The sequence below is a fragment of the Salmo salar genome, chromosome 21, assembly GCF_965601325.2.
Source record: "Salmo salar chromosome 21, fSalSal1, whole genome shotgun sequence".
NCBI lineage: Eukaryota > Metazoa > Chordata > Actinopteri > Salmoniformes > Salmonidae > Salmo > Salmo salar.
In genome coordinates this window covers 38,252,776-38,270,770 of record NC_138311.1, presented here as the reverse complement: position 1 = coordinate 38,270,770, position 17,995 = coordinate 38,252,776, and the positions used below count along the sequence as shown (strand labels likewise).

At 45.0% G+C, this 17,995-nt stretch overlaps 1 protein-coding gene across 1 annotated transcript in view; it reads left to right on the top strand.

The window, feature by feature from the left end:
• LOC106582203 (receptor tyrosine-protein kinase erbB-4) overlaps positions 1-17,995 on the top strand; it is a gene marked incomplete at its 5' end in the record, with an annotated part of 240,979 nt that overhangs the window by 34,827 nt on the left and 188,157 nt on the right. The window contains one exon of the mRNA XM_045704751.2: positions 14,224-14,355. Coding sequence (XP_045560707.2) covers positions 14,224-14,355 — 132 coding nt within the window. The remainder of the gene's footprint in view (positions 1-14,223; positions 14,356-17,995) is intronic.

Genomic DNA, 17,995 nt, shown 5'->3' with positions numbered 1-17,995 from the left:
AAAATAAACACAAGGTTAACATTAGCCACACATTTGCTGTGTGCTATGAAAGGGACACATCTGCTGGCTGGACGTTCCCAACAATGCAGAGAGAAAGAAAAAAGAGAAATAATAGAAAAAGTTAAACACTTAATAATAAAATGTATAATAAATACACAATGAGTAACAATAACTTGGCTATATACAAGGGGTACCAGTACCGAGGGGATACGAGGTAATTGAGGTAGATATTTACATACTGTATAACTAGGAATGAAGTGACATTTAATAAACAGTAGCAGCAGCATATGTGATGAGTAAAAAATGGTCAATGCAGATAGTAAAGGTAGCTATTTGGTGAACTATTTAATTAACTATTTAGCAGTCTTATTGCTTGGGGGTAGAAACTGTTCAGGGTCCTGTTGGATCCACATTTGGTGCATTGGTACCGCTTGCTGTCTATGACTTGGGTGGCTGGAGCCTTTGACATTTTTTGGGGCCTTTCTCTTACACCACCTGGTATAGAGGTCCTGGATGGCAGGGAGCTCGGCCCCAGTGATGTACTGGGCTGTACGCACTACCCTCTGTAGCGCCTTGCGGTCGGATGCCAAGCAGTTGTTATATCAAGTGGTGATGCAGCCAGGGAGTACACGAGGGGACTAAGCACTAAGCAGGAGGGGACTGAACAAGGGAGTACAGGAGGGGACTAAGCACACACCCCTGTGGGGCCCCAATGTTGAGGGTCAGGGAGGCGGATGTCACCACCTGGGGGTGGCCAGTCAGGAAGGCCAGGATCTAGTTGCAGAGGGAGGTGTTCAGTCCCAGGGTCCTTAGCTTAGTGATGAGCTTGGAGGGCATGATGGTGTTGAACACTGAGCTGTCGTCGATGAACAGCATTCGCACATAAGTGTTCCTCTTGTCCAAGTGGAAAAGGGCAATGTGGAGTGCAATAGAGATTGTGTCATCTGTGGATCTGTTGGGGCGGTATGCAAATTGGAGTGGGTCCAGAGTGTCTGGGATGATGGTGTTGATGTGAGCCATAACCGAAGCATTTCAGATGTGAGTGCTACGGGGCAATAGTCCTTTAATTAAATTGGTGTTCTTGGTCAAAGGGACTATGGTGGACCTGCTTGAAACATGTAGGTATTATAGACTGGGTTAGGGAGCAGTTAAAAATGTCAGTGAAGACACTTTCCAGCTGGTCAGCGCATGCTCTGAGTACGCAACCTGGTAATCCATCTGGCCCTGCATTCTTCTGAATGTTAACCTGTTTAAAGGTCTTACTCACATCGGCTACGGAGAGCGTGATCACACAGTTGTCTGGAACAGTTGCGGCTCTCATGCATGGTTCAGTGTTGCTTGCCTCGAAGCGAGCATAGAAGGCTTTTAGGTTGTCTGGTAGCCTCAAATCACTGGGCAGTTCGTGGCTGGGTTTCCCTTTGTAATAGTTTGCAAGACCTGCCACATCCGAAGTGCATCAGAGCTGGTGTAGTAGGATTCAATCTTGGTCCTGTATTGATGCTTTGCCTGTTTGATGGTTCGTCGGAGGGCGAAGCAGGATTTTGTATAAAGGTCCGGATTAGTGTTCCGCTCCTAGAAAGCGTCAGCTCTAGACTTTAGCTCAGTGTGGATGTTGCCTGTAATCCATGGCTTCTGGTTGGGATATGTGGTACTGTCACTGTGGGGACAACATTATCAATGCACTTATTAATGAAGCCGGTGACTGAACCCGGAACATATTGCATTCTATGCTAGCGAAACAGTGGCTTAGCATTCACTTAATCTGACCACTTTCTTATTGAGGTGACACACTGGTACTTCCTACTTCCTGCTTTTAAGTGGGAATCAGGAGGATTGAGTTATGGCGTGTGTGTGTGTTAGTGGTGCGTGGGTAAGCTGTTCGTTCACCAGAACGCGCCAGCAATTGCTAATAACCCATCCGCAATGACCCAATTACATGTGATAAAGTAAGAATCCACTCTACTCTCCCGTTCCTGATTCAACATTTTGCCTACATTTGGTGTATCAATTTACTGCATGAAATGCTTAATTCTGCAGGAGTTAATATGAAGGCTGCATGTGAGAGGTTATAGACCTACAGTCAGTGTCCAGATTTCAGTTTCCATTTATCCCATCTGGGCCTGGTTTCCCGAAAGCATCCTAAGTTCATCTTAGAATCCTATGGTTCTTACGATTAAATTGGGAATCTCAGCCCTAAACAGTAGGCTATAGTTTCCATGACGTGCCGTAGGCTTACTTGAAGTCCCCGTCTTGTGACTGTCAAATTTGTATAGCGCCTCACAATCATCACACATAACATAGCCGGCACTGCTATCATCCTGTTTTACCACTTCACCAAATCTTTCTCAAAAATTCCCTTTCTGGTAATTTTCTCTCCATTTCACAGCTTTTCTCTTATTGAATTAAACTTGGATTGACGCTAACTTTTTCTAGCCATTCGTAAAAGCAATTGGTGATTGGCGTGTAGGCTATTTGGCGTGCATACAATTAGGCCTTAAAGCTTAGGCTTACATGCTACTGCCAGATAGCCTAAAATAATCAGTGTAGCCTATAGATATAAAAATATATATATATAAATTTTTTTTATTCACCTTTATTTAACCAGGTAGGCTAGTTGAGAACAAGTTCTCATTTGCAACTGCAACCTGCCCAAGACAAAGCAAAGCAGTTTGACAGATACAACAACACAGAGTTACACATGGAATAAACAAACATACAATCAATAATACAGTAGAAAAATCTATACACAGCATGTGCAAATGAGGTAGGATAAGAGAGGTAAGGCAATAAATAGGCCATGGTGGCGAAGTAATTACAATATAGCAATTAAACACTGGAATGGTAGGATGTGCAGAAGATGAATGTGCAAGTAGATATACTGGGGTGCAAAGGAGCAAGACAAATAAATAAAAACAGTATGGGGATGAGGTAGATTGGATGGGCTATTTACAGATGGGCTATGTACATGTGCAGTGATCTGTGAGCTGCTCTGACAGCTGGTGCTTAAAGCTAGTGAGGGAGGTAAGAATCTCCAGCTTCAGAGACTTTTGCAGTTCGTTCCAGTCATTGGCAGCAGAGAACTGTAAGAAGAGGTGGCCAAAGGAAGAATTGGCTTTGGGGGTGACCAGTGAGATATACCTGCTTGAGAGCATGCAACGGGTGGGTGAGGCTATGGTGACCAGTGAGCTGAGATAAGGCGGGGCTTTACCTAGCAGAGACTTGTAGATGATCTGGAGCGAGTGGGTTTGGCGACGAGTATGAAGCGAGGGCCAGCCAACGAGAGCATACAGGTCGCAGTGGTGGGTAGTATATGGGGCTTTGGTGACAAAACGGATGGCACTGTGATAGGCTTCATCCAATTTGTTGAGTAGAGTGTTGGAGGCTATTTTGTAAATGACATCGCCGAAGTCGAGGATCGGTAGGATGGTCAGTTTTACGAGGGTATGTTTGGCAGCATGAGTGAAAGATGCTTTGTTGCGAAATAGGAAGCTGATTTTAGATTTAATTTTGGATTGGAGATGTTTAATGTGAGTCTGGAAGGAGAGTTTAAAGTCTAACCAGACACCTAGGTATTTGTAGTTGTCCACATATTCTAAGTCAGAACCATCCAGAGTAGTGATGCTGGACGGGCGGGCAGGTGCGGGCAGCGTTTAGTTTTACTTGCATTTAAGAGCAGTTGGAGGCCACGAAAGGAGAGTTGTATGGCATTGAAGCTCATCTGGAGGTTAGTTAACACAGTGTCCAAAGAAGGGCCAGAATGGTGTCTTCTTCGTAGAGGTGGATCAAAGAATCACCAGCAGCGAGAGCGACATCATTGATGTATACAGACAAGAGAGTCGGCCCCCCCATAGAGACTGCCAGAGGTCTGGACAACAGGCCCTCCGATTTGACATAATGAAATCTATCGGAGAAGTAGTTGGTGAACCAAGGCAATTATTTGAGAAACCAAGGCTGTTGAGTCTGCCAATAAGAATGTTGTGATTGACAGAGTCGAAAGCCTTAGCCAGGTCGATGAATACGGCTGCACAGTAATGTCTCTTATCGATGCGGTTATGATATCATAGCAGTTAGGGTCTAGAGTGTCTCCCCCTTTGAAGAGGGGTATGACCGCGGCAGCTTTCCAATCTATGGGAATCTCAGATGATACGAAAGAGAGGTTGAACAGGCTAGTAATAGGGGTTGCAACAATTTCGGCAGATTGTCTAGCCGGCTGATTTGTAGGGGTCCAGATTTTGCCGCTCTTTCAGAACATCATCTGTCTGGATTTGGGTGAAGGAGAAGGTTTGGGAGAGGTTTGGGAGAGTTACTGTGGGGAGCGCAAGGCTGTTGACCGGTGTAGTGGTAGCCAGGTGGAAAGTATGGCCAGCCGTAGAAAAATGCTTATTGAAATTCTCAATTATTGTGGATTTATCGGTAGTGACAGTGTTTTCTGGCCTCAGTGCAGTGGGCAGCTGGGAGGAAGTGCTCTTATTCTCCATGGACTTTACAGTCTCCCAGATCTTTTTGGAGTTTGTACTACAGGATGCAAATTTCTGTTTGAAAAAGCTAGCCTTTGCTTTCCTAACTGCCTGTGTATGTTGGTTCCTAACTTCCCTGCAAAGTTGCATATCACGGGGACTATTCGATGATAATGCAGAATGCCACAGGATGTCTTTGTGCTGGTCAAGGACAGACAGGTCTGGAGTGAACCAAGGGCTATATCTATTCCTGGTAAAAAAAAAAATGATTAGAGCATGCTTATTTAAGATGGTGAGGAAGGCACATTTAAAGAATAACCAGGCATCCTCTACTGACGGGATGAGGTCAATGTCATTCCAGGATACCTCGGCCAGGTCGATTAGAAAGGCCTGTTCGCTGAAGTGTTTTAGGGAGCGTTTGACAGTGATGAGGGGTGGTCGTTTGACCGCAGACCCATCACGGATGCAGGCAATAAGGCAGTGATCGCTGAGATCTTGGTTGAAAACAGCAGAGGTGTATTTGGAGTTCGAGTTAGTTAGGATGATATCTATGAGGGTGCCCGTGTTTACCGATTTTGGGTTGTACCTGGTAGGTTCATTGATAATTTGTGTGAGATTGAGGGCATCAAGCTTAGATTGTAGGATGGCCGGGGTGTTAAGCATGTCCCAGTTTAGGTCACCTAGCAGCACGAGCTCAGAAGATAGATGGGGGGCAATCAATTCACATATGTTGTCCAGGGCACAGCTAGGGGCAGAGGGTGGTCTATAGCAAGCGGCAACGGTGAGAGACTTGTTTCTGCAAAGGTGAATTTTTAGAAGTAAAAGCTTTTTTTGTACAGACCTGGATAGTAAGACAGAACTCTGCAGGCTATCTCTGCAGTAGATTGCAACACCGCCCCCTTTGGCAGTGCTATCTTGGCGGAAAATGTTATTGTTAGGGATTGAAATTTCAGGGTTTTTGGTGGTTTTCCTAAACCAGGATTCAGACATGGCTAAGACATCCGGGTTGGCAGAATGTGCTAAAGCAGTGAATAAAGCAAACGTAGGGAGTAGGCTTCTAATGTTAACATGCATGAAACCAAGGCTTTTACGGTTACAGAAGTCAACAAATGAGAGCACCTGGGAGTAGGACTGGAGCTAGGCACTGCAGGTCATGGATTAACCTCTACATCACCAGAGTAATAGAGGAGAAGTAGGATAAGGGTACGTCTAAAGGCTATAAGAACTGGCCGTCTAGCACGTTCGGAACAGAGAGTAAAAGTGTAACGGGCGTCATATAGAGGAGACCAAGGCGCAGCGTGTTGAGTGCTCAACGTTATATATTTTAATGAAAACGAACACTAGACAAAATAAACAAAATGACAGCCAACAGTTCCGTCCGGTTATACAAACTAAACAGAAAGCAACTACCCATGAAAACCAAGTGGGAAAAGGCTGCCTAAGTATGGCTTCCAATCAGAGACAACGATCGACAGCTGCCTCTGATTGGAAACCATACCCGGCCAAAACATAGAAACAAAAAACATAGAATGCCCACCCCCTATCACACCCTGACCTAACTAAACAGAGAAAAAACAGCTCTCTTAAGTCAGAGCGTGACAGTACCCCCCCCCCCCAAAGGTGCGGACTCCCGGCCCCAAACCTGAACTTATAGGGGAGGGTCCGGGTGGGCACCTGAACTTGGCGTCGGCTCTGGTTCAGGGCGTAGCACCCCCACCGCCCGCTGATCCCCCCGCTTCTGTGTGTCCGGAGGAACCAGACAGTGGATCATCGCCGGAGACTTTGGAACGCCAACCGCCGCTGAAGACTATGGGCTGAAGGCCGCCGCCGAGGACTCCGGGCTGCGGACCGCCGCCGGAGACCTACAACGTCGTTGTAGGTTCCGGACTAGGGACCGTTGCTGCAAGCTCCATGCCATGGATCATCAATACAGGTTCTGTGCCATGGATCATCTCTACAGGCCATGGATCATCCCTACAGGCTTCTTGCCATGGATTATCCCTACAGGCTCCGGACCATGGATAATCCCTACAGGCTTCTTGCCATGGATTACCCCTACAGGCTCCGGGCCATGGATTACCTCTTGGGGCTTCGTGCCATGGAACATCCCTACAGGCTCCGGGCCATGGATCATCACTGGAGGCTTTGTGCCATGGATCATCTCTACAGGCTTCGGACCATAGATTATCACTATAGGCTTTTCTCGTGGAGCTGGAACAGGTCTCACCGGACTGGAGAGACGCACTGAGGACCGGGTGCTCAGAGCAGGCACCGGCCGTACTGGGCTATGGAGTCGCACTGGAGGGAGAGTGCAAGGAGCAGGCACAGGACGTACTGGGCTATGGAGGCGCACTGGAGGGAGAGTGCGAGGAGCAGGCACAGGACGTACTGGGATATGGAGGCGCACTGGAGGGGGAGTGCGAGAGGCAGGCACATGCTCAGCACAATAAGCACGGGGAGTTGGCTCAGGTCTCACCCCTGGCCCCACCAAACTACCCGTGTGCCCCCCCAAAAAAAAATTTGGGGGGGCTGCCTCTCGTTCTTCCCCGGTAGGCTACGATACCTGTCTATTACCTGGCCCCAAGTCCAGTTTCTCCTTTCTATCCAATCCTCTGTCGACCAGGTATCCATCTCTGCCCGGGCACGCCGCTTGATCCAATCATGGTGGGTAGTTCTGTAACGGGCGTCGTATAGAGGAGACCAAGGCGCAGCGTGTTGAGTGCTCATCGTTATATATTTTAATGAAAACTAGACAAAATAAACAAAATGACAGCCAACAGTTCTGTCAGATTATACAAACTAAACAGAAAGCAACTACCCACGAAAACCAAGTGGGAAAAGGCTGCCTAAGTATGGCTTCCAATCAGAGACAGCTGCCTCTGATTGGAAACCATACCCGGCCAAAACATAGAAACAAAAAACATAGAATGCCCACCCCCTATCACACCCTGACCTAACTAAACAGAGAAAAAACAGCTCTCTTAGGTCAGAGCGTGACAGAAAGGAGCAGGTTTCTGGGCACGATAGCATAGATTCAAGGCATAATGTACAGTGAAAGGTATTGTAGGAAGAGAGTACATTGGAAGTAAACCTAGGCATTGAGTATTGCACAAGAATGATACATTTATGGATTTTTTTCAAGGTATTGTTTTCCCTTTGTTCATTTATCATGTTAAGACTTTCACATCACAATAATGGAGGGAATTTGTGATGTATGAGGCAGGTTTGGAAAACACACAGACACATGCACACACACAGACATGCACACATGGTCTTGTACAGATAACCTTGTGGGGACACAGAATTCAGTCCCATTCAAAATCCTATTTTCCATAACCCCTAACCCTAACCCGTACTCTTACCCTAACCTTAACCCAAAAACCTAACCTTAACTCTAACCCTAAACCTAACCCTAGCTCCTAGCCCTAAACCTAAAACTAACCGTAGATCCTAACCCTATCCCTTAATGTAATTCTAACACTAATTCTAACCTTAACCCTAAACCCCCTAGAAAAAGCATTTTACCTTGTGGGGACTAACAAAATGTCCCCAGTTGGTGAAATGGTTGTTAGTTTACTATTCTTGTGGGGACTTCTGGTCCCCACAAGAATAGTTAAACACGTCCCCACACACACACACACCCACACACACACACACACACACCGTACGCACACATACACACTAGAATGACCTCACATTAAACATGCATGTAGAGCATCTGCGCTGAATGATCTTCACCTTATAATTTTATTAGGTAGCACAATAACAACAAGACGATAATTTGCATCCTTTCTGAAGAGGCCATTAATGCCTTTTCCAATTCCAACTACTCGATCCGCATGAGCCAAGTTTGATATCTGCCTCCCAGAGTTAATAAAATTCATCGCCACTCTGCAATTAAAAAACAGAAGGAGCATTTACCCCTTGGAATAATTGGCTGCATACATTTGTTCTGCTTTCTTACATTTCTTATTATTTTCCTCCGATGGTCTGTTTTGGATGGAGGGAGGAGGGGAGGGAGATGTGGGAGGAAGGGAGGGAGGCTGAAGAGATGTTTTGCCATACCATTGTAGTGTAAAGATGTGTGTGTGTGTGATTGGCTCAGGGGAACAGGGATAGCTGGGAACACAGGCTCAGTGAATTGGCTAATTAAGAGTCCGTTCTCAACCCACTAAACAATCAACAGAGGCCTCCGCTACCAGCCACACACACCACACACACACACACACACACACACACACACACACACACACACACACACACACACACACACACACACACACACACACACACACCACACCCCTTCCAGCAACAGCTACCAGCACAGTGTGTAGCAGGCCATGGTAGGTACTGTAATCAAAAGCACACAGTATACTGTGTAGGAGAGTTAGCACTGTTTTCTTTTACAGTACTTTTATTGGTATGTTTTGTCTTTGGATTAGATTCTATTAGATTGAGTTTATTAGTCCCATGTACAGGGACACAGATGTAATTGCAGGTTACAGTGAAAGTCAATGAGACAAAATATGGAACAGTAACAATTATAATAATAGTAATAATAATAATATACACATTTACAACTGTAGCAATGACAAATTACCATTGGGTGGTGGGGGCAAGGGGAAGAGTCCGTTGGGGAATGTTCGTGGGGGAGCAGCAGGGAGGAAGTGAGGAGTGAATGGAAGAGTAATATACAGTATACACATTTACACTATAACAATGATAATTGTGGCTGGGGGAACGGTAATTGTTTTTTGGGGGGTACAATATACGTAAGGGGAGCAGCAAGGAGGGAGGGGGGGTGCCCTGATGCTCCTGTACTGCCTGCATGTGAGTGAAGGAAGCAGGAAGAATAGACCATGGCTTGGGTCCTTGATTATCTTCTTGGCCTTCCTGCAAAACCTGGTGTTGTAGGTGTCCTGGAAGGCTAAGCACACCACCCTCTGTAGCGCCTTGTGGTCCGCAGCGGTGGAGTTGCCGTACCAGGACGTGATGCAGCCTGGCAGTGGTGCTCCTGTAGAAAGAACACTGTGAGGGCCATCTGGGACAGGTCACATTTCTTCAGCATCTTGAGGTTGAAGAGTTGCTGACGTGCCTTCTTCACCACGGTGTCCGTGTGGTTTGACCATTTCAGCTTCTCGGCGATGTGCACGATGAGGAACTTGCCGTTTTTGACCATCTGCAAGGCGGCCTCATTGATGATGATGGGGGCGTGCCCAGCCTGGTTTCTCCTGAAGTCCACAACCAGTGCCTTTGTTTTGCTGTTGAGGGAGAAGTTGTTTACCTGGCACCATGCCATCAGATTGCCTACCTAATCAGGCCTACTACTGTGGTGTCTCAACGAACTTGATTCGTGAACTTGGTGCCAGGTAAATGAACTTGGTGTCTCAATGAACTTGATATAAAACCTTATTTGTTCATAAAACATTGTGAATATCTCACTCCAGGTTAATGAGAAGGGTGTGCTTGAAAGGATGAACATAACTCTGCAATGTTGTTTTGTATTGGAGAGTCTCAGTCTTAAATCATTTTCCACGCATGGTCTGTGCTTGTATTTAGTTTTTGTGCTACTGAGGGCTGAGAATCCACTCTCACATAGGTACGTGGTTGCAAAGGGCATCAGTGTCTTAACAGTGCAATTTGCCTAGGCAAGAAACTCTGAGCACAGCCCTATCCAGAAATGTGTATAAAATTACATTTTCACAGAACCACGTGTTGCAATTTTGATGAGGCTCTCTTGTTCAGTTATCGGTAAGTGGACTGGTGGCAAGGAATGAAAGGGATAACGAATCCAGTTGTTTGTGTCGTCCGTTTCGGGAAAGTACATGCGTAATTGCGCACCCAGCTCACTCAGGGGCTTCGCTATATCACATTTGACATTGTCTGTAAGCTTGAGTTCATTTGCACACAAAACATCATACAATGATGGAAAGACCTGTGTTTTGTCCTTGTTAATGCAGACAGAGAAGAGCTCAAGCTTCTTAATCATAGCCTCAATTTTGTCCTGCACATTGAATATATTTGTGGAGTGTCCCTGTAATCCTAGATTCAGATCATTCAGGCAAGAAAAAACATCACCCAGATAGGCCAGTCGTGTGAGAAACTTGTCATCATGCAAGCGGTCAGACAAATGAAAATTATGGTCAGTAAAGAAAACTTCAAACTTGTCTCTGAATTTTTAAAAAAACGTGTCAATACTTTGGCCCTTGATAACCAGCACACTTCTGTATGTTGTAAAAGCGTTACATTGTCGGTGCCCACATCATTGCATAATGCATAAAATACACAAGAGTTCAGGGGCCTTGCTTTAACAAAGTTAACCATTTTAACTGTAGTGTCCAAAACGTCTTTCAAGCTGTCAGGCATTCCCTTGGCAGCAAGAGCCTCTCGGTGGATGCCGCAGTGTGCACAAGTGGCATTGGGAGCAACTGCTTGCACGTGCTTTACCACTCCACTATGTCTCCCTGTCATGGCTTTTGAGCCATCAGTACAGATACCAACATGAACAGCAGCTATGTTTGGCTACATACGGACCATTTGTGGAATTCCTGCATGAGAGTAACGGTTAATCAAATCAAATCAAAGTTTATTTGTCACGTACGCCGAATACAACAGGTGTAGACCTTACAGTGAAATGCTTACTTACAGGCTCTAACCAATAGTGCAAAAAAAGGTATTAGGTGAACAATAGGTAGGTAAAGAAATAAAACAACAGTAAAAAGACAGGCTATATACAGTAGCGAGGGTATAAAAGTAGCAAGGCTACATACAGTCAGACTGATTGAGGTAATATGTACATGTAGATATGGTTAAAGATAATGCATATATGATGAACAGAGAGTAGCAGTAGCGTAAAAGAGGGGGTTGGCGGGTGGATGTGATTGGATGTTAATTATTCGACTAGGCTACCTGTATTTGACATAGTGTTATTATTTCGCTGAACACTAGATGGTTTAATTTAACTTTTGGCTGTGAAACGAGGCTACTCAAGTGAGAAAAAAGCCTCACCCAAATGTATAACACCGTTTAAAAATATAAATGGACTGTTTGAAAATGTGAAGGAAGTTTTATGTGAATCACATTTTAATTTGGCGCACCCCCAACGGCATTGCATGTACGCGTGCCGCAGTTTGGGAATACCTGCCATACAGCCTTATTCTAAAATTGCTTAAATCGTTTTTTTCCCTCATCAATCTACACACTATACCCAATAATGACAAAGCAAAAACAGGTTTTTAGACATTTTAGCAAATATCAAGTTGTAGAAACATCTCAAGGATGATCAATGGAAACAGGATGCACCTGAGCTCACTTTCGTGTCTCATAGTAAAGGGTCTGAATACTTATGTAAATAAGGTATTCCTGTTTTTATTTTTATTGATTTTTGCTAAAATGTCTAAAAAACTGTTTTCACTTTGTTATGGGGTATTGTGTGTAGATTGCTGAGGATTAGATTTTTTATATAATACATTTTAGAAATTACGCTGTAACGTAACAAAATGTGGAAAAAGTCAAGGGGTCTGAATCCTTTTCGAAGGCACTGTATATTTTGTGAAGTTCTATATGCAGGGGCTCCCTCGTAAAAGAGACATTGGTCTTAATGGTGACTCCCTGATTAAAATAACAAATATTAAAAAAATACTGCTAATGCATCAAGGCTAGACTTTCTGTTTGTTGTCATTTGGGGAAAATTGAACTGTGGAAATGTATGACTTTTTAACAATAATTCCCACGATTATAATATTTGGGGCTCTTAATGTTGTGATAACAATCAGATACTGGTCGTGTTCTTACCAAGCTTTCTCTCTGGTTTTCTTTGTTGTGAACCACATTCCTCCTATCTGTCGGACGTACCTCATAGGCCCCATGTGTACCTCATGTTTAAAAACTAGGGAATCTGAATCACTGAGCAGAGCCTGAACACATAGAGAGGGTCATCCATGCTCAAAGAGACAAGTCAAACATGTGCTAATGCACAAACGCACAGGCACACACACACACCACATTGCCTCTCCTCTTGTCCATAAAAACACATTGGGGGTCAGGGAAGTCATGCTGATGTTTTATGCTGTGTTTGTTTGGTAGTGTTTATTTGTCCCCTGCACAGCCCAGTTTGCCTATGAGCAGCGGTTGCTCCTTCCTCTGTGCTGTGAGTGCCACACATACTCTAGCGGAACCATCCAACACACACACACACACACGCACGCACGCACGCACGCACACACACACACACACACACACACACACACACACACACACACACACAGACGTACCCTAGTGGACCATTCAACACACACACGCACAGACACACACAAACAGACACACACGTACCCTAGCGGAACGTACCTCCCTCCTATAGCGTGGCTGAGAATTAATTTCCGTGATGAGCGCCAGGTTCCTTCCCTCCTGTAGAGAGAAGCAGAAAACATATTAACACCACCTCCCATCATCTGTGGAGTATGCTTTAATCAGTGAGCTACGGGTACTGCTAGGTTACACACACACACACATACACACACGCACACACACCCACACCCACACCCACACCCACCCACCCACCCACACACACACACACACACACACACACTCTGTTACGGGGCTTCTGCCAGGAGATAGAGATAGACTCCCCCATCACACACTGACACACACACAATTTTGGAGAGAGAGAAAGCCAGCTCTGTAAATAATGCTAATCTTCTAGCAACAAGCTGGGGTTTTATTTTGTTTTTTTTATTCGGCTGGAGTCTGGATTAGGTCTGACAAGGACTTTCTTTGAGAATAGTCTAGAATAGGTTTGATAAGGACTCTGTCTGAGGATCCCAGGATGAGAATAATCGGTGCTGCCCTCTGTGAACCAATCAGAGAACACAATATTGCACTGTGAGAGGAAGGGAAGTTAGTGGGGGTGAAAAGAGGAGACTGGTTGGATCGCCTCCAGCCCCAGTAAACTCTCTGATCCGAGGTGGACAGTATGATCAATATTAGAAGACGGACTGAATCCCAAATTGCAACCTATTCCCTTTATTGCAGTTCTTTTGACCAGGGCCCATAATGAATAGGTTCCATTTGGGACTCAGCCAGGATATAATCTCATCCTCTCCTCCCTCCCCTGATGAAATATGAAATTACAAATGTGTTACTGTTGTTGTCTCTCTCTCTCTAGCTGGCTGGGGGTTAAAATCCAGGCTGGATGGATTTGGTATCATGGGGGGGTAACATAGTTATTTCCTATGTTTATGTCTGCTGCGGCATGTTTGTGTGTCTGTGCGTGCAAGTGTGTGTGTGTGTGTATCTGTGTGGCATGTCTGCGTGTGTGTGTGTGTGTGTATCTGTTGGTATGAGGAAGAGGAGAGAGGAAAAACAACAACAAAACTAGATTATGGTTAATAATAACAGCAATAAGACAAGGATTTGTCTGTCTGACCTTCTAAAAACCTCATCCATCAAATCTATCTGGTGGAGGATGGAGGAGTCAGGGCTGTGGTCTCCGTTAGCTGTTTCTCTCATATCTAGCGGTGTACACTACACCTGTGTGTGTGTGTGTGTGTGTGTGTGTGTGTGTGTGTGTGTGTGTGTGTGTGTGTGTGTGTGTGTGTGTGTGTGTGTGTGTGTGTGTGTGTGTGTGTGTGTGTGTGTGTGTGTGTGTGTGTGTGTGTGTGTGTGTGTGTGCGCGTGCCTCCATGCGTGTGTTCATGTGTGCATCTTTTTGTTTGTGGGTCAGTACTTTGTCCTGATGTGTTTCTCTGTGTTTTCTCCTATCCCACAGAGATCCTACAAGGTGGTGTGTATGTCGACCAGAATAAGTTCCTGTGCCATGCAGACACCATCCACTGGCAAGATATCGTCAAGAACGCCCGCGTCAGCCCTCTGGTGGTGCCCACCAATAGCAGTGTTACATGTGAGTAGCTCATCAATGAAAGAGAAGGAAACATATACTAACTTAAATAAGTTATGTTGCCTTTTTACTGGATGGTTTCACAAAAACAGGAAGATATATAAAGGGGGATATACAGGGGGGATATACAGCGGAGGATATACAGGGGGATATACGGGGGGGTACAAGGACGGGATATACGAGAGGGATGTACAAGTGGGATATATACAGGAGGGGGGACATACAGGGGGGATATATATGGGGGTCGATATACAGTATAAGGGGAGGATATATGGGGGGATATACAGAGGGAGAAATATACAGGCTGGGGATAAAAATTATGGGATATATGGGGGATATACAGAGGGGGGTATAGAGGAAGGGGGTATACTGGAGGGGCTATACAGGATGAGTATATATGGGGGGATAAATGGGAAGGGTTATATGGGATTGGATGTATGGGGGGATATGCGGGGGGTATACGGGGAGTATACTGGAGGGGTAATACAGGAGGGATTTTCAAGGGGGCTATACAGTGGAGGATATACAGGGGATATACAGGGAGGGTACAAAGGGCGGGATATACACGGGAGATATACAGGGGTGATACAGGAGGGAGGGACATGCAGGGGGATATATAAGGGGGATATATGGGGGGATATATACAACTGGGAGATATACGTGGGGATATACAGAGGGGGAAATATACAGTGTGGGGATAAAAAGGGTGGGATATACGGGATGATATATAGAGAGGGGGATATACAGGGGGGATATACAGGGGGGATATACGGGGGGAGATATACAAGTGGGATATATACATATACGGGGGGATATATGAGGGGGATATATGGCGGGATATATGGGGGGATATACAGAAGGGGAAATATACAGAAGGGGAAATATATAGTGTGGGGATAAAAAGGGCGGGATTACCGGGATGAAACAGTTGAAGTCGGAAGTTTACATACACCTTAGCCAAATACATTTAAACTCAGTTTTTCACAATTCCTGTTAGGATCACCACTTTATTTAAAAAATGTGAATGCCAGAATAATAGTAGAGAGAATGCTTTACTTCAGCTTTTATTTCTTTCATCACATTCCCAGTGGGTCAGAAGTTTTCATACACTCAATTAGTATTTGGTAGCATTGCCTTTAAATTGTTTAACTTGGGTCAAACGTTTCAGGTAGCCTTCCACAAGCTTCCTGACTGATGTCTTGAGATGTTGCTTCAATATATCCACATACTTTTCCTCCCTCATAATTCCATCTATTTTGTGAAGTGCACCAGTCCCTCCTGCAGCAAAGCACCCCCACACCATGATGCTGCCAACCCCGTGCTTCACGGTTGGGAAGGTGTTCTTTGGCTTGAAAGCCTCCCCCTTTCAGCCAAGACCGTTTTTTTCTGAGATCTTGGCTGATTTCTTTTGATTTCCCCATGATGTCAAGCAAAGAGGCACTGGGTTTGAAGGTAGGCCTTGAAATATGTCCACAGGTACACCTCCAATTGACTCAAATTATGTCAATTAGCCTATCAGAAGCTTCTAAAGCCATGACATCATTTTCTGGAATTTTCTAAGCTGTTAAAAGGCTCAGTCAACTTAGTGTATGTAAACTTCTGACCCACTGGAATTGTGGTACAGTGAATTATTGTTACGGTTGTCGTAAGGATTGGACCAAAATGCAGCGGGAATGTGTATACTCATCTTCTTTTATTCGGCAGAAAGAAGGAAAACCAAAACAAACGTATACAAAAATAATGACGATAAACTGTCCTGTAAGGCTTACAAGGAACACTACCCACAAAATCCCATAGAAAAACACCCCTCTTAAATAGGACCTTCAATTAGAAGCAACTAGGAGCAGCTGCTTCCAATTGAAGGTCAACCCAACAAACACCACATAGAAATAGATATACTAGAACTAACATAGAAATAGACTAACAAAGAACATAGCCCAACAAACCCCGAAACACTCTAAACAAACACCCCCTGCCACATCCTGACCAAACTACAATAACAAATAACCCCTTATACTGGTCAGGATGTGACAATTATAAGTGAAATAATCTGTCTGTAAACAATTTTTGGAAAAATTACTTGTCATGCACAAAGTAGATGTCCTAACCAACTTGCCAAAACTATAGTTTGTTTACAAGAAATTTGTGGAGTGGTTGAAAAACTAGTTATAATGACTCCAACCTAAGTGTATGTAAACTTCCGGATATACAGGGGAGATATAGAGGAGAGGGGTATAATGGAGGGGCTATACAGGGGGGATATACATGAGGGGAATACACCAGGGGGATATATGGTGGGATATATGGGAAGGGTTTTTTGGGAGGGGATATACAGGGGGATATGTGGGGGGTATACAGGAGGGGATATACAGGAGGGCATATACGGGGGGGATATACAGAAGGGGAATACACAGGGGGATATATGGTGGAATATATGGGAAGGGTTATATGGGAGGGGATAGACAGGGGGATATGCGAGGGGTATACGAAGGGAGAAACTGGAGGAATAATACAGTAGGGATTTCAGTGGGCATATACAGGAGGGGTATATACATGGGGGGATATATGGCGAGGGGTAATCTGGGGAATATACGCAAGGGTATATATGGGGGGCATGAACAGGGGGGTTATACTGGAGGGTGGGATATACGGGGGGATATACGAGGGGGATATGTGGGGGGATATACGGGGGGAGATATACAAGTGGGATATATACATATACGGGGGGGTATGCAGGGGCGATATACAGGGGGGATACAAATTATGGGATTTACAGGAGGGGAAATACAAAAGGGAGATATAGAGGGGGATATACAGGAGGGGGGATATACGGGTGGATATATGAAGGGGATATATGGGGGGATATATGGGGGAGATATGCAACTGGGAGATATACAGGGGGATACAGGGCAGGATATATGGGGGTGATATATAGAGAGGGGGGATATACAAGGGGGAGAGGGGGGTATACTGGAGGGGCTATACAGGGGGGATATACATGAGGGGAATATACCAGGAGGATATATGGTGGGATATATGGGAAGGGTTATACGGAAGACGATATACAGGGGGATATGCGGGGGGTATACGGGGGGTACACAGGAGGGGGATATATGGGGGTGGGGGGGTTGCTATACAGGAGGGGAATATACAGGAATGATATTTCCTGGACTGGGACATACAGGAAGGGGGATATACAGGGGGAATATGCAGGAAAAATGACTCAAATGTAAAAGATTTAAGTGCCTTTGAACGGAGTATGGTAGTGGGTGCACTGGTTTGTGTCAAGAACGGCAATGGTGCTGGGTTTTTCTAGCACAACAGTTTCCTGTGTGTATCAAAATGGTCCACCACCCCTTAGGACATCAGGTCAACTTGACACAACTGTGGGAAGCATTGCAGTCAGCATTGGTCATTTTCCCTGTGCATAGCCGCGGGAAGTAGTTTGTGGTTGGGTGTGCTGCAATTCTTTTGCCGCCATCTGAAAACATTTATATCGGTCCGCTAATACAGGACTAGTTAAGGGCCAGTGCACAACTTTTGTGAAAAAATGTAAACAAAATGCGTTAGAGTGTTTACCAGAATTTGTATATTGAGTCTGATAATTATCTATCCAAAACAGAAAAGGTTAATCTGATAATAC